The 18,194-nt window shown below is 38.8% G+C and overlaps 2 protein-coding genes across 2 annotated transcripts; both read left to right on the forward strand.

The window, feature by feature from the left end:
• The first annotated feature begins 580 nt into the window (after positions 1 to 580).
• LOC105569960 (keratin, type II cytoskeletal 2 epidermal-like) lies at positions 581 to 4,376 on the forward strand. The gene is made up of 6 exons (XM_012026837.1): positions 581 to 783; positions 1,532 to 1,717; positions 1,884 to 2,288; positions 3,551 to 3,674; positions 3,926 to 4,000; positions 4,082 to 4,376. Exons 1-6 carry the CDS (start codon positions 705 to 707, stop codon positions 4,089 to 4,091), a joined length of 879 nt encoding a protein of 292 aa, XP_011882227.1. The 5' UTR covers positions 581 to 704; the 3' UTR covers positions 4,092 to 4,376.
• An 8,284-nt stretch (positions 4,377 to 12,660) lies between these two features.
• Positions 12,661 to 16,361, forward strand: LOC105569961. Its single transcript, XM_012026838.1, has 4 exons — positions 12,661 to 12,782; positions 13,718 to 13,851; positions 13,972 to 14,247; positions 15,110 to 16,361. Exons 1-4 carry the CDS (start codon positions 12,704 to 12,706, stop codon positions 15,752 to 15,754), a joined length of 1,134 nt encoding a protein of 377 aa, XP_011882228.1. The 5' UTR covers positions 12,661 to 12,703; the 3' UTR covers positions 15,755 to 16,361.
• Positions 16,362 to 18,194: the final 1,833 nt, after the last annotated feature.

Below are 18,194 nucleotides of genomic sequence, written 5' to 3' on the forward strand. Positions count from 1 at the left end.
CACCAATCGGAAAAGGTAATTACCGGTATGTAATTTCTCAGTAGGTAGTCATTTATTAGCATATTTTAGTAGTTCTTTGACGACTCAGATCCTCATCGTTTCCTTATGATCTAACGTCACGGGAGTAATGAAAAGTGGCTAATTGGCAATTAATTTTTACGCTATTAGCTTTTACGTGTCACACACGCCTTCTATTTCGTTCTTGCTAACTTTTCTATTACTCTTATGGTAAGAATTGTCTTATTTTCGTGGTAAGTCAAGAAGAATTTTGTTTAATGCATTTCCTTAACGTTATCATGACACTACGATCAACGATGAAAAACCACAAGATGGTTATTTGCACACAGAAATTATACAAACTGTATATTTAAATTATTAAGTTCATTACTTTCTTGCTTTTAGCTTCATTCTATATTCGTCTCGATGGCTTTCGTTGACGCATATGATTGCATCCTCGTCTCGAAGAAAAGTGTTTCAGAGTGCTGCACGTGCACACACGCACTGTCGGGGACTCCCTCGGAAAATCCAAAAATCATTGGCCGCTCGACGCGGTGCGGCGAGCAACGCGCGGAGGAAAGCGATGGAGGTGGCACGTTATATAATTACATCAGGATCAAATGCGTGTCGGATAGATAACTATAAAAGCGGCGAGATTAAAGGATTGGCATGCAGTGCATCCTGGGATCATATCGAATCCCATCATCATGGCAGTTCGTGCTCTTAGCCTAGTGCTCCTGTTTACACTTGTCTCGGTCATCTTCGGATTGCCGACTGTTGTGCCAGGTGAGACAACAGATCATTCATTGCAGAACGCTTAATAATATATTGCTGTGATTATATTTGGTCAACGTTTTTTTATATATGTTTTTTATACATTGCATTTTGATTTTTCAATTTTTATACATTTCAATAATAATTTAACGAATTTAGCATTTAATTCAACGTATTAACGTAAATTGTAATAATCTTTATATGAGAAGTTACATGATTATATTATATATGAAGTTTCTATTAAATTGCCATTATGAATAATTCGCGATCTTTTAGATAAGCTTTAAAACAAAAATAACATTTAATAATGTAAATTTTTCATTTAAATAACATTAACGTTTTAATATTTTTCCATTCAGATTTGCAGAATTATCACTTTACATATTTTATATAGATCGTATTTAAGGGTAAAAGATGTGTATATTATAAATTGTATCTATATAAAATACGTATACATTATAAACGTTTTATTTCATCTTATTATCTATTTTGATGTGAATATTACAGTTCTCTGTTCATTTGTCACAAATTTAAATGTTTCTTTGGAGAATCTGAAAAGCAGCGAGCTCTATAACTTATCCATATGCAACAGGGAAGAACTCTGTTTGTCTTCGAAAATAACAGTGATGTCAGGATGCGCGCGTTGGCACACAAATCCAATCGCTAATTAAAAATTCTCTATACGTCAATCTACGTCAATCGAAGTGTTTTCCTATTTCTATTCGCGTAATGATCCATTCATTTTTTATGCGATTATCAGAGCCAGCTGTAAATACACACGAAGATCACACATTGTCGACTGAATTGCTACCGCCGCCCGTAGACGAGAAGGAACACCATGCTACAATTTATATAATCAATCTGTACGCTGTAAAAAATGCTAGCAGCAACGCGTCGGAGGAAATGTTCCAAAATGAAGTTGTTGAGACGATACCTGACATAATGGGTGAGCGGACTATCAACGAACGATGTCTCATATCTTTTAATAAGAAATTCAATTTGACATTAATTGCTTGCAAAATAACGAGTATCTTATAGGAAACGATAAGTAACGGCGAACGGAGTCGAAGGAATTCTTAGAAGAGATTTGAATAAAAAATATATGCTTGCAGAGCCGCTGGTATCTGTTCTCCTAGTAGTAGAAGACGATGAAGAGGAGCAGATAGAAAAGCATCCACCAGTCGACCTCGACGAATTTGCGGAGGGATTGGAAGGCCAAGGTTTCAAGGTCGACAGGATCGATCTTAACAGCAAGGCGAAAGTGCTTAAGATGAAATTGGAAAAGGCGGAGGCGGAGAGTATGATAGACTCGGCTTTGAAAAGTAATGAGAGGAAATACCGTCAAAAGAGGACCCTCTGCCTGAGGTGCGGAGGAGGGGGAGGAGGATGGGGTGGGTATCCAAGCGGGGGTGGACATTATCCAAGTGGTGGCGGTGGGTACCCGAGCGGGGGTGGTCATTATCCTAGTGGTGGAGGAGGAGGTGGAGGTCATTATCCTAATGGTGGTGGTGGCGCAGGTAAGTTATTGTCCTAATTGCGAAGAAGAAGTAGGTGCAATTAATCGATGAATACTTATATACTAAAGTATATTAAAATACGCCCCAGAACTGGCGTATCCTGCTTTTTTCGTAACAGACTTTCGACTAGTTTCAAACTGACTTCTTTCTAAAAATACATTGCATTTACAGTTAAAATAACAGACGACTGTAGATACACGACTTTCGGGAAACTAAGTTTTACAAAATTGCGTGGATAGCTCGGTTGGAAGAGCATTCGCCCGGCGAGCGGAAGAAAGTCCCAGCTTCAAATCCTGGTCCAGTCCGTTACTTTTCTCGCCGACAATTAATAAGTGGCGCGTCTTATTGCTAGTGTCTACCTCTATTTATTACTATGGAGCGGCCGGGCGAATGCTCTTCCAACTGAGCTATCCAGGCCCACAACAAATGACAAGATTCACATATTTTTTAATTGATTTAAAATTTAATAGAATTTTAATTTAAAGTTTCAATTTAATGAAAAATTCTCTGTAAATTTTAATCTCTAGATCGATCAAAATAAATGTAAATAATATGATAATATTCGACGTGAGTTTGAGAAATTCTATGAGATATACTAAAATTGTTCTTTAATATAATTGACTTTCGGCTGTATATAATAACAGCGATTTTATATATCAGTAATAATAAGTTAATTAAGATTTGAGTCAAAATATATTACATTAATTGTTGCAAACATAATCAGCTTACAATGCATGTTTCTAAGAACTGAAACGCATGTTTAATTAAACTGATTTCCGTCTGCATGTTTTTTACAAGAGCTATTCTCCGTAATTTTTGTACGCGTTATTTGGAATGAAAAATAAGTTACGAAATAAGAAGTAAATTATTAATCGAATACTCGTACGTCATGTTTTGAGGAAAGTCGTTTGAAAATAACGCTTGAACACTAATAAAACTTTTAAGATGCTTAATCGAATGAATTAATGGAAAAGAGAAATTGCATGAACAGTGCTTATTCTTTTTCTGACTACTAAAATTATAATATGTATATTAAGTAAATCCTTTATATATATATATATATATATATATATATATAAGAAAAATATATCAATTAAGATTGACAATAAATTTTTGCTCGCTTAGCTTTTTCAGCTGAAATTTGCAGTTCATACAATAACATGAATTAAATACAACTAAAAGATAAAACTTTCGAATTATATATTAATTCACGGCTACCGCTAAACTTCATCGTAAGCTTAACAGGAGCACGCTTTGTCCAGGGTATCGGCCAGTAGTGATACCAGTTGTAGTCGTACCTATTACAGGAGGCGGCCATGGAGGAGGTCATCATGGAGGCTATCCCCACGGCGGCGGCGGCGGCGGCCGTGGCTGTTACCGTTGCGGGTATTTAAATTATTTCTTAACCGCGATTAAACGTTAATAAGTTGTATATTTAGAATTTTTATATAGCTACGACGTTTCAATCATTTTTGTCGACGATATATTTATAGCTTTGACGTTCGAATCATTTTCCGTTGAAATTGCCATTTATATTTAAACTCGAGTAATCGCAAAAGACAACGTCTTCAAATATCTTGCGACAAGTCAATTATTCTTGAATTATATCTGTATTAAAAATTTTGTACGTTTTTTAGCGGTGGCGGTGGATACGGAGGCGGGGGTGGATATGCTCATTCCTCTGCGTCGGCCCATGCTTCTGCCGGAAGCTGGTAAGGATTTTATCTGAGACGATGGTTTCATTATCGATAGCTTACTTTTGCATCGATTAAAACGTCATTTCCTTTTTTCAGGGGAAAATGAGCAGACTACCTATACGTAATCACGTTAACGTATTGCCATTAATGATTAATGCTGCCTTCATGTTTGATACACGTATACAGTACAAAAAAGAAGCGCGGATTCTTTGAATGCTATGAATCATCACGAATAAGCGTTGCGGGCATTAACATAATCTTCGAAAATAGCTTTAAAATATTGTATAATAGCGTAACGCGTTTTCCTCTTCATCCGTTTGTATAACAGGCACTTGTACTGGCGCACGGTGGCCGCGAATAAATAACAAAACTGGTTTGGCTCTAACAAAAATCACGATTCCCTGCGTTATTCGGACGTAAACGACTTCTTAGAAATAATTACGAGGTTCGTGATTAGTTTTTCATGGATCTTCAGCGGAAGAAGCGCTGCGTGTTAACAAGACGTGTTGCGTCTGCACTCTTCGCGTGGCTTTAATAGTCCATTAATTTCTACGCTTCACGATAAAGCTGCATTTATGGTAATAAGACAATCCATCATCACTATTATCTCGTTTTTTTTCGTCAACTCGCAAAATCCGCGAAACCGGAAAGTTTTCTCGGAAAAGACCTTCATGTCCCGAGGAATTCGCTAATTTCTTCTTCGTACTTTGTGCAATTAAATTTTGCACCGCGATCACGTCAGAGCTTCGAAGATATTAGTCACAAGAGATTATCTTTTGAATAGAACAAAATGAAAGCCGTAGACAAGTAAAAGTCATACGTGTAAGTCGTGTGAAAGAGATTACAATTCGACGATAAAGCGATAAAGTTCCGCGTCCAGGTTCGTGAAGCGTAATGCATGCTCGAATCCGTTCCGCATTATATCACATGGAACCCGTTCCGCATTATCAAACCGTTGTAATTCACTGGTACCCGCAGCCGGCGGTGGCATAATCTCGCTCTTCTCTCGCGTAGCGTTCCGCGATCGGCGTCATAAGTAACTCACGCGCGTTTCCATCGGCGGGATTTAAACGCCACGGCCGCAACCGGGCTCTTTATAAATACGACCGGTATGAAAGCGGCGCGGCGGCAGCGGCGGCGGCACCGCAGCATCCGCGGAACGATTTCAGCGATGCGCCGGTCGACTGTCCGTAACAGCGAGTGGCAACAGTAATTATGGCGCGAGTTGAATGGATGTAACGGTAAAGTCTTTCGATTCCTTTCTTCATCTTTCCGGACAGAGAGAAGGAGGGTACGCGACGCGGAACGAATTACCTCGCCGAAACGCGAAGCCGGATCGAAACACGATCGGAAGCGAGCTCCAGCGGACAAGCGTTATTCATCTCGCGATGCAGCCGGGCACGCTCGCGCTTGGAGCCGACGAGCCCTTCGGGCAACCTTATAGGCGCGATTAACCGCTGAAAATAAGAACAGCGTGTCCAAAGCGCGAGGAGAGCAAATATAAGGAACGTAATTCGCTTCATGCCGACTAAAGTGGCCTATTCGCTGGTCATTTGCTGTATGCGTCAGCAGCTAGGTTTTTTTTTCTATTAATTTCACGGTCGTAACTACAACAATTACGGATTCCGTCTGAAATTCTTTAGGATTGCCTTTATCTACATCTCGCCTACCGTCGCACTCCACTTTTCGTTTTTCAAGACTCCGCCTTCGGAGCTGCTATTATTAAAATTGAGGTCAGGAGATCCATCACAAGAAAGAAAAAGATTTGACACAGACCAAAAAGTAAAACATAAATAATTAAGTAGAAGAGAAAGAAAGAATACAGAATGAAAATAAAAATTATTTGTAACGCGAAGTATGTAATTTGCCAATGTGCGCTAAATATGAGAAATTCCAGACGTATCTGTCAGTGGAAAATTATTTCAAAATTTGATATAATTAAAAGGAAGTGCAATTTTCATTAAAACGGCAATCTGGTTGATTAAATCTGTGCGAAACCGACTCCGAGTGCAACGGAGAGATTTTACGAATTAAAAACTTGTTCGGAACTCTGACGTTTCCTTGGAAGTGCTGGACAATAATAAGTGTAGATGGTTTTGCAAGAGCGACAGCACGCAACGGCCTGGAGAAAATGTGGGTCTACAGGTCGTCAAACACCCATTGACTCCGATCGATCGCCATCGTAAGCAAGGACTCTTCTTCTACAATCGCGCGTATTTTCTGGTCGTTGACCGTCGTCGGCCGGCGAACTCCGTGGGCTCTGCGACCACAAGTTGCTCTACTGCCAGGAAAAACTGGGCGAACCAGGGACAGGATGTAAAAACTTACTCGGACGAGTGAAGTAATTGTACGTTCGGCGGCCTCCCCCTCGGCTTCTCTCGGAGCACTCCGAAAGTGCCAGAAATTCGCATGTGCACGCCACTTTCAATACACATCTTGTTAAACATCACGAAGTGTGCTTCGGATGTTGCATTTAAATAATAGGCGACTAGCGTCCTAACTAGGCAACGCATAATTATATTTCTGGCATGTAACATTGCCAATTTGTATCTTGTCTTGTCCATACAACGAGATTAAGTACACTAGAGTTTTCTTAATATACACTCTTGTTTTCTTTATCGTCCATCAACGCTAGTATTGTCCGAACGTTGTATTTTGTATATGTATTTAGCGACCATAGGCCACAAATATGTGAAGCATAATACAAATAATTTACACGGATTTTATACTAGAAATATTTGTTAAAAGGGAAAAAGATTTGTTTTGTAGAGTTCATTTCTTCAAAAGTAGCATATTTTGAACTTGGTAATGCCGTTTGTATTAATAATTTATGCAGCTCCAGATCATTTATATCCGTTATATTAAAACGTCAAAGAATCATTAAATTATTATCATTAAAAATAATCGCGACAGGTTAATGATAGTCTCTGCCTATAAGTCAATATACCAGCTAATCCCATGAGATTGATAAGGAAGTTATTCCAGCTAAAACCGGATTTATGCGACTGAAACTAATTAACGGTTTCTACATCGTATCATGTCAACGAACGACAAGGTATTAAACGGCAGGAAATAAAAAGGCCATAGATCAAGATTATAATCAGACTGTCGCCTAAAAATGCAGTGATACAATAATTATGAAATAACGTTCCCGCGAAATTGAGTCACGTATTATCGTACGCACAAGAATATCGGCTCCATACGCAAATACTTCACAAAGATATTGTGAATTATCTGTCGACAAGATTAGTTCAGTTTTTATCCCTTTCAATAGGCTCTAGAATTCGAGAGCAAACACGCCCAACCATTTGAAACATTAATCACTGTCTGTTGTGGCACGCGATCTAATCCGCTACTCCATTATTTCACTTTTTGTGACGATAACATGTATCAGTGCTGTCGGTAGATTAATGGCGTTACCGTGGATACGCCGGGCAGGTGAATGGGCCCACATCCTAGATACACTCGCCGCAGGTGCGAGAGTAAGTCGTCTAATCTCGCTTGTACGAAATAAAAGGTTTCGTGTAATCGCCATTAACCCTTGCGCTCGTGCGTTGAATTATGCTCGGCACGCTTCGTCGGATCTCACTGTAATACCCAATGCAATTTTCATGGGCTCATCTCGATGATCATATTTGAATATCCAGCCAAAATGTCTCGCGCGAAAACGCAGACTTTTATGTCGCACAGTGATGGGCAGAATGGTTGCAGCACTTTTTCAGCGAGTTTAGGAATTACGTGCATTTAGATTCAGGTTTACATTCCAAAACATTTTCTCTGAGGAAAAGTTTCCTCGAAACGGCCATCGAGCAAAATATTCCGCGGAGAAGAAGATTTTGAAACGTAACCCTGAATCTAAATGCTGCACTTACCTAAAGTCATTAAAAACAAAAAGTGTTGCAACCATTTTGTCCATCACTGTACATCATCGCTGAATGAAACGTTCATTTATGAATCTTGCATTTGAACGAAACATTTCTATATCCTTCCAATTTTAGTTTATCATAAAGATGGACAATAAGGAATGAAACTAATTTCCCTTAATTAATATGAATTATTCGCATTTACTTATTAGAGACATTGGAATCTCCTAATATAACTAATGTTCTAAATTTAATTATAGTGGCTGAGTATTAATAGAACAGCGTGTAGTTTTATTTTAATGTAATTCGAGGCACGTCTACATAAAATATGGGATATGTCAAGCGGCATGTACTTCACTAACGAGAGCACTCGCAGCCGTCCCATACCCTTAAGCGTGATCACCTGTTAGCATCCGTCCAGCATCAGCAATAATCGTAATAACGATAAGATAGCAACTGGACGGGATGAAATATTATCGTTTCGTCGCGGCGCGATCACATACGAGCGCGGAGTCCTCGCCTCGTTTTCTGCGGCTCGACGCCGCGTGACTCAAGATCGCCGGCGATTAGAGCGACTTTAATTTAATCCTCTGGGAGTCTCAGGGGGTCGTAAAGGGAACCGGTTGCCTACGATTGGAATTTGCATAGGAAAGCTCGCGATACCGCGATGCGACGCGCGAGCGGCGTCGCACGTTTATCCTTCTCGCTCGTACGCGTCGCGACGGAACGCTCCTTTTATCTTCGCGACCGGCGAGACGCGGCCGCGTAACATTTTTCAGGCGGCGATTCCGTGTCCAAACGGGAATTCCGTGCTAACCGATTGGCATGCAATAACCGCGTATTCGCGCCTACGCGTGCTACTTTGTCGATATTACGACCGGAATCGAGGTCATCGCGATTTTCGAAGATAAACGCGCCTGGGAAAGCGAAAGAGCGAAGCTCGGCAGAAGCGTAATCAGGTGTATCGAAAACCGTAAATCAAGCGATACAAGATCGGCAAACCTGGAAGATATGGAATCGGCGACCTTCGCCGATATACCCAACCGGCCTAGATCACAATAGAGCCATCCTGCTTGGCAATTGCAATTGATCTAGTCCACGTTCGACATAACACGCATGAGCCGCATGAGGATCAAGCGCGACTAGCAATTATTCATAAGTCGCTGCGACAACGCGCCAGGAATTAATCCAGAATGCGATTGCGTTTTAATCACGATACCGCCTCTGACTGTCGATGCGCTCTTTTTCCTAACTGGCTGCGTCAACATTGTCGTAAAACCATTTGTCACATTGCCTACTGCTAGAAGCCCGTACCTACTAATTTTATGAAATTGCGCGTTTCGGTTGCGATACGTTTGTATCCAACAAGTTTAGTCTGCAATTTATGTGTAATCGACTCTTATCAGCCATTTATTTATAGCCGTATGATTGAATATCGCTTGTGGCTAAACGATACTGATCTTCGTAGTATCAAACTCGTTTCTCGAGAATTGTGTGGAAATACTGTGTGCTGTGCAGCAACGCAATTGAAAATACAATTGCACGTCGAAATTCTACAATAGAATCAAAGGAGTATCAGACCCCGTAAACCCAGTACGCTATTTTATTAGACGAGATTACACGCGCACGCATCGGACGATTACGTATATGCGCGCACATGTACTTGTCTATATTCGTCAGTTACACCTTCCCTTGCTCGACTCGATCGAGCGGAAAAGGGGCAGCGATCAACTGTGATGTACTATGATTGAGTGATTATTATAATACGAAATGTAAAGTGACACACTTCTAGTTTTTTCCACTGTATTATGCTGTCTTGATAAATTGCAAGATAAATTAACTGGAACTGATTGTTCCTGTAATATCGTATTTTTTAATATTATAATAAATTACACAAGACCGTGCTCTCGAAAAGTCAATCAATGGATTATCACTGAAAACAGTGAATAGTCACTGATTCGCGATTATAAGTGTACTACTTAAACTCGCAGTGGTATATTTAGAACTGTAAATCAGTGACTATTCACTGTTTTCAGTGATAATCCACTGATTGACTTTTCGAGAGTGTAAAATCATATTTACTCTACGAAATTTCATTAATACAGTATCCTGTCCCCGTTACTTTTCACACTTATACTTGTATCGTCACTGCATCAGCTATTACGGCATTACGCGATTGGAAAAAAATATATAAATATTTTATATCGTAATATGTTTGGATAAAAATTTAATTGTGTGTCTATCTTTTAGTGAGGCAGGAACTCCCCCGACCTCGCGAATTAATTTATACGAACGGCGCGGCTGATTCTTACTTCGGTCTAGTGGAAGAGCAGGTACAACTTGTTACTCGAAGTGACTCGTTTCGCAGCCTATCAAGGCAGGCCAGTAGAAATGGCGTAAAATGGAAAGTGACGTAATTTTAAATCTCCCTTGGATGCTGTCACGCGAGCAAGCGAAGATGATAGCTGATTCTCGCACCTGTCATCACCTTTGCGAAAGAGACGCATTGATGCGACGAACACGCGAGACTGAGGGTCGAGTAGTGATCATGACCTTTCCCCCCCGATACATCAATACTCCCAAGGCCCGTATGCATCGCGATAAGACGCTATTAAAAGAAGATACGGAAAGGGAGAGAAGTTGAAGTCTCATCATCTTCTAATGGAATATAATTGCCCATAGAAAATTATTTTTCCATTATAAGAATTGTGTTTAGAAAAGTATTTCGCTGTGGCTACATTTTTCGAATAAGACGGATTTTCTAGATCAAAGACAACGGTACATTTGCCTAGAGATTTTTTATGAGAAAAAAAATCTTCCGAGAATATTTATTTTAATATTTTATCACACAATGGGTTCACTCGTGTGGAGTTCACTGAATTAATCGCAGAAAATTTGAAATATTTCAAATATATTTCATGGAAATAAGAAGTAGGATGCTATACGATTAGATATCTTCATTTCGCGTTGGAATTACGCGGCGGGGAAAATATGCGGTTAAGATTCTTAACTTATAATAATATAAATAGCGGATCATATTTCATATTAATTCCTTCGCGCACCGGCGCTATTATCTGAATTATGTTCTTCGCGATAACGCATTTACACGGGAACGATTACATTCCCGTTTGAGCCCGCGAACAAGCGCAGACAGCTCTCGCATCTGCGGCCATAGAATTAGGAATTACCATAGCTTAGTCATCTGTATAAAATAGTAACATAGTTTTTCATCGTAGGAAACGCCCCTCGGCAAAGTGCAATTTATATCCAAATTGTGCGCGACACGCGTGACAACTTATTCGCGCTTTCGCGGCTTAATTCAATTATTCCACAAGACGAGATCGATGGATAATATATGTATATCGAGAGAATTGAAATAAAATAACTCTTATAAAACCATAATATTTCTTACACTAACAAAGATAGAGGAAAAACGTTTTAGTCACGGAGGAATAACACGAAAATCTAAATGTTAAATTACCGTATCACCAGCGGTGAGGATACATCGTGAAAAACAGGTAGTATTGTCGTATTACTGTATCAAAGTGAAAAAAAATCAGAGCTACCACGTTGCTACCGGTAACACACTTATAGAAGATTTCAGAAGACGAAGTCTGCAGGGGAAAAAAAGCGATACAGTTAACGGTAATTGGCCGAGTGGGTTTGCTTGTTAATGTGCTTTAACAGTCTGAATCCTACCGAGGTAAAAATAAGGATTTGCATTTAATGTCAACACCTTAACGTCGTCTGCCGTCCGTCGTTGCCGTTGTCGTATCTCAGAGATGTTGCTCTCGGTTCAGTATTGCAAGACGATTCTATTAAGACGCCTTGCTTCATCATTACGAGAGGAAAAGGAAACCTGTCATCTGTCCGATGCCGTCTGTCCGACGCCGTCTGTGTTGTCATTTTTTAATCAGAGTGTCGTTGTCGGTTAACGGATGTTTGCGATAAAAGTACCTTCTTTATGTTCAGACGTGTAAAATTTTATGCGTTACGGTGATTTCGAAGTAAATTGCTAGGTCATATAACACGTTAATTAAATAAACGTGCGGAATATATAAGACGGATATAACGCGCCAGGTATTTCTGCTCACAATGTAGATAGTTATCAATGATTTATCGAATTTTATTGTGTAGATCGATCATGAGTCTTTAAAATGTATATGATCGATTGTATAATCAGGAAGAATCTAAAGCCAACGGCACAAAATACTATTTTTCCTACTGGATTGTTTACGAGGGCCAATAAGGATGCAGAGTTTTAAGCCAGACGAGAGTCAAGCAGAATTTAGATTTAAATCACCTGATCTAAAACTCTGCATCCTTATTGGTTCACGTAAGCAATCCAGCAAGAAAAATAGTACCGTGTGCCGTTGGCTTTAAAGCTAAATCCTGATTGGCTCCCGTAAGTAAAGTAATTGTATTGTCATTTTCGCCCTTATTACGGTGCAGACAATTTACCGTACACGCATCTTCCATCTTTACATTTGTTGAGAAATGTCATTTTACTAGATACATCCAAAGTGTTAAATTATTATTAAAAAAGAACTGAGATCTACTCGTATATCGTTTGAAGTAACTTTGTATGTTACGCGTGAAACGCGGCGATCGTTTGCGCGCAAAACCTGTCATCATTATCGGCGCGTAAAGGTAGGGAATTGCGATAAGTTGCGCTCGTTTGATCCGATTGCCAAAAATAAAGGAGAGTTCGACTTTTTGTTTTAATATTAACGGAACGGCGTTCCTGAATCGATGCTAACCCTGAGGGGCCTCTCCGTAGCATTAGCTAGAGGGTAGGGGACCATACATATAAAGGAGAGAGCCCCGTGCTCCGGGGGCCCAGTACCGTTCAAAGATGCAGGCTGCCGGGACGCTGCGTGGTACCAGGGCCATCTCCCTTCTGGTACTCCTGGCACCTCTCATTGGCTATGCCTGTGAGTAAAAACACAACATTCAAGACGTTTCCCGCCCGGACGAGCATTGATATGTGACACGATAATACGCAACCACGTAGTGGAGGATCAGTGTTGTGCAGTGATCGCAATTCGGGATTATAGCTAGTGCGCTACTTCGAAGATCTTAAGCGACGTCGCGAATAGTAAATTTCGAGAGTTACATATGTTTGCTTAAATTATAAAATAAGCTAAAGAAGACATAAATTCAAATACATCGTTTTTTTTTAATTATACGCAAGTGTAAATTGAAATATTTTAATGAATTGCACATCGACAAAGCAAGAAAAATTTCAAGTTCTTCAGTTATTATCCAGTGGAGTTTATTTTTAACTATATTCGAATTTATTTATTCAAATAAAGAAATATCAAAATAAATTTAAGTAAATATTAAAATGCAGAAAAATATAACAAAAATTATCATTTTTCCATAAAAGATTCCATAAAAAATTAATGGATTCTAAAGTAACATGTATCGTTGAGAGATAGAATTTATAATTATTAAAATTAATAAAAACTAAATGTTGAAAAAAAAATATTTTCATTAAATTCCAAGAATTTTCCATATTAAAATAAACGTAGCCGCATGAGAAATTGCGCAGACTGAGAATTCAAAAAGAATTACATACGTAATTTTTACCTTTATATTTCTTCAATTTAGAAAAAATTACAAAATTTCGCAACGGAGATAAAAGCTGTTCAGCTAAATCAGTGAAAATTACAACTTACGATTCACAGATGGTGGGATTTATTAACTGAGCGCTTAGCTAATCCCTATCACGCGATTAAATATCCGCATTGCTATCATAGCCAATAAGCTCGTCTTCCCAAGTGAGCATTTCCACCGCAATCATCCGTATTAAGCATACACCATTTCTCACCGCCTCGTTTCAACTAGCATATTCGACTTCTTCTAGATTCAAGTCCCATTCAATATTTGCCCAGCATCCCGGGATACATTCCTGTTTATATAAGATACGGAGATGAACCGTTGGAGGGAATAAATCCCGAGTTGGCCGAAGCTTTCGGAGAGACGTCGAATTCGGTTAAGGTATCAATATTCTGATAATTAAGAGAGAGACAGATGTCGACTTATCTTCAAAGTAATTTCTAAGTGCCGCGTAAATCGAGATAAATTTTACAGGGATATTAATCTCATACCATACGATAGAGTTTGCAGAAGATAGACCACACGCTCGCTCACGAGTCTGACAATTTCAAAGATGGCGACATAGACACTTTTTTGGAAGAATCCAAGAATGAGCATGCCTATCCGTTGCACGTTCGAGCAGCGGAAAGTCGATCGTTCGCCAACGAGCCAGGGGACTCTAATAAACCAAAGCTTCTAACTATTTATACGTTACCTGACGATAACGAAAACAGCCCACGTAGACGTTATCGAGGAAGATCTAGGCTAAAGAATTCTAGAAAACGGCCCGCGTTTAAGGTACAAAAATAATTAATTATAATCACGAACCTAATTAGTTCTACCCGCTTCGATAAACAAAGGTTCTCAAGAGAAATTTTAGGAGACAAATAATTTGCATTAACTTGAGATGAATTTGAAAATAATAAGTACGATATAACGTAGCATTTGTTCGTAGCGTACGGATAAAACCTCATCGATGACTCAATGGGCATTTATCATCCTGTAATACTTTTATCATTAAAAATAAAGATTGCTTCATGTTAATTGTATCCGCGGCAAACAGCGTTTAACTCCGAGAAAAAGAATTACTAATTTGAATATAACGCATTTTCAATTTCTGCACATCTATCTTGTTTGACGTACGCGTATAATCTAAAAGAAAAAATCTCTTCGAATTACCTGATGTTGTTTGTCGCTTCATCGACACGCGGCGACGCATTTAAAGATCCTATCTACGCATGATTGAGCTTTATAAGCCGGTATGCGGTAATGCATAAACGAGTAAGCATCTTTAACTTATTTTTAATATAGTAGCTATATACAATGTGCATTTGTGCCCGAATCGATTGCTTTATTTATTCGCAATTCAACTTTTTGAATAAGTTATAAAATAATGCCAGTTTAAGAAATACGTGTTACGAGATTTCTCTTAATTTAACAAATGTTATGTGACACGCATAAATTTTCAATTTTTCTAAATAATCTCTTTGCAATTTCAAATAATCAATATATAAAGCTCAATACGCGTAAATAGGATGAGCGTGAATCTTTAGACGCGTCAGATACCGCATGTCGATGAAGCAAGATATTCAAGAAAAAAAAACTATATACAATGTTGCTTCTTACGTTACATAAAATAGGAAATTTACATATTCTGTAGGCCAATCCACTCTCCGACGAAGAAAAGGAAGAACTGGAAAAGTTGGCGATCGAGGTAGAAAAGGAGGAGACCAGACCGAATGAACTCTATGCTCCAAATCCCAGATATCCTGGATCACCGTCGAAGAGTACGCACAGTCGACACGGAACGCATAATTTTATCGCGCCGATAAAGCTGCAAGTTCCGCTCGACGAGACTTTGACAAATCTACCGAAAATCCCTCAAATCGCCGATTTTTCGGATTACGATGTTGCTACAACCGACGCGGAGAAAGAGGAACTGCCGATTAAAGGGCTACGCCCAGTTACAGCTTTGTCTAACGTAGATAAAGTGTCGCCCATCGAGCTACCAAACGAAAATGAAACTAATAGAAACACTATATCTGAAGGTGATCAAGAGAAGCCACTTATTATGAAGATAGATCTGCTGGAAATACCTCAAGATACGGATCTTTCGAAACCTTCGTGCGATCACCAAATCGCTACGACCGACACTGATGAAAATGAGCCGCCCATTAAGATACAACGTCCGACAACATTTTTGTCGAATGTAGATAAACTCTCGCCCATCGATTTGCCAAACGAAACCAGCGGAAAGAAAGAAATGAAAGACTCTACGCGGCATGCCGACGAAGTTGCAAATTAGATAATCAAAGCTGTAATAATTTTTTTTATAACTTGTTTGTTGCAATAATATTGGATGTTCCATTTATATTCTGTTTCAACCGTAAATTTTTCAAAAATGTCTCGGAGTCACATTTTTCTTGACATAATTCACGAGCAGACATTTGTCGCAATGCTTTCGCAATCGTCTCGACGTTAATTGTCGACGTGAACGAATAATTAAAATAATTTTGCTAAAAGTTACTTCGCGGCATAATTCGATTTGTTATAAAATTCGTGATAAGGAAAATCTTGATGTGTCAAAGTATTTACAGTTGAAATATGTGGTTGTTTATGGACATCCTGTGTATTATAAAAACAATAAGCGCAAATCACTTGGAAGGAAGACATTTCTATGATTTTAGCTTGTGTTATTTATGACGAGACATTGCTATTTATGCTCACAAAGAATACTTTATTACACTAAGGACTTTCCAGTTTTCTAAGTAACTGTTATTGCTCCCGAGTTTGTAAAGTTGGTTTTGCACATTGTAAATTATGTTAATGATGAAACCACCGTGTAAAGTTATCTTCAAATGTTTCTAATAAAACCGCTGTCGCAAAATTATTCACAATAGTGAATGCACAAATTTGTATGTTTTCTTTTTACGTTTCACCTATCATTTACATAAAGAAACAATTTATATAAATAATACACACGTTAAATTAAAAAATTATTAGGCTACCTCCAGCTTGCCCGGACCTAAATATGATTTGGCGTTCTCGTTTCTATTTGAATAATATTAATATCGTAGGGCACGATAGTTTCGAAGATTGCTTTCTTAGATATGTGTCTATAATTGTTTTATATTACAAAGCACTCTAGTATTCCTTGCTACAGAAACGCCGTTTCGTAAATGCGGATTCTCGCGCGGTATTTTAAATATTTGCTATTAAATATCGTTGGGTCTAAATGGGATTCAATTCTAGCAATCTTCGATAAAGCAGCAATCAAACGATCCGTTCTTCCAGGAGAACTCCTTCATTTTTTTCATACCGATAACATTTTGTCACTTGATGACTCAAGGTCAGAATTTTCTGAACTTTTATCGATATTTCGGAATTTAGGGAACAAATCAGATCTTCTCCCAGTGAGAAATGATTCGACACCGTTTCGACATAGATTGACGAGTTATTTCTCGCTGGGCTGTTTAGACGATTAACAACCTTCGCGTCAATATCAATCCATCGTTTATCTTCCGTATTATTCACGGTATTATTTACGGTGACCCATCAGAGTGATGGCTTCCCGTCAGAATGAAATTCGCCAACAGCAGGAAAATCATTAAGCGTATTGACATTGTTCCACAAAGCTAACGGGATTTTCTTCGAGTGCGGTACGTGTGAATTAGTCCTCGCTAGAAAGCGGCGGGAACAACGCGAACGGGTGTCCGCGACGATTGCGGCTGTGTCGCAGAAGATACTGACGGAAAAAATTAAGCTCGCGTGAACGCACGAACGAACGAGGTTGCCGGAGAACGACAAATTGGACTGTTACGTTCCACGCCTTGACTTCCTGTGCACCGACCCTATCTCCTCTTCGCTTCCCACAAAATCTTTTTATTTGACCAAATAACAGAGCGTATACCCGAGGAATTACAATCAAATTTCTCATATCAAAATTAAGTAACGAACTTGTTCAATTGCAATATCCTCGAACACAACTCCTAAATATAATAGCGATAGTTGAAAAATAATTATTTTCTAATTTTACACAAATTGAGAAAAGCATAAAATATTAATTGACCGAAGACATAACACGATTTTTGTTATTGACTGCTGTACATCAAAGTGGCCAATGTTGACCACTAAGGGCCAGTTTCACAAACGTCGTTTAACCGCTAACCCATGGTTAATTGATCCTCTGTCTCTTCTTGGATAACAAGATAGAGAAAGATAGGAAGTCGACTGAACTCTGGTTAACAGTTAACCGACGTTTGTGAAACTGGACCTAACTCGGCGTATCCCTTCGTTGGGCCAGATTGAACATACCTTTCGTTGCTCCCGGCCATACAGTCTGGTCATTTTGACCAGAGATCAGGAAGAAAGAAAACTCCTTCCATAGTCGGCTATCGTCACCGACAAATATTTCATACGGTTCGAATATACGAGTGACGATCGTATCGCAAAATGCACGACCACGAGAAGTTAATTAAAAGAAAAATATTAATTCAAAAACTTTACGATATGTACGAATCAAATTTATTTTTACTTCCGTTGTTTATTTAAACATATTGATCATCTCTTCGTAAAATGATCTTTGAATTCAAAAGTCGAATAGATATAACAAAAAATTTACTTCGCGTCAGAGTGATTTTAATCATATTACTCGATAAATTAAAATTTATAATATGGATAAAATTAAGTATAATAATTAATAATTAATTAAAATTTTTTCCTGAAAAACCGATCGCGAAAACCGA

This window comes from Vollenhovia emeryi, unplaced genomic scaffold (genome assembly GCF_000949405.1).
Source record: "Vollenhovia emeryi isolate VEMERY1.0 unplaced genomic scaffold, V.emery_V1.0 DF939122.1, whole genome shotgun sequence".
NCBI classification, from domain to species: Eukaryota; Metazoa; Arthropoda; class Insecta; order Hymenoptera; family Formicidae; genus Vollenhovia; species Vollenhovia emeryi.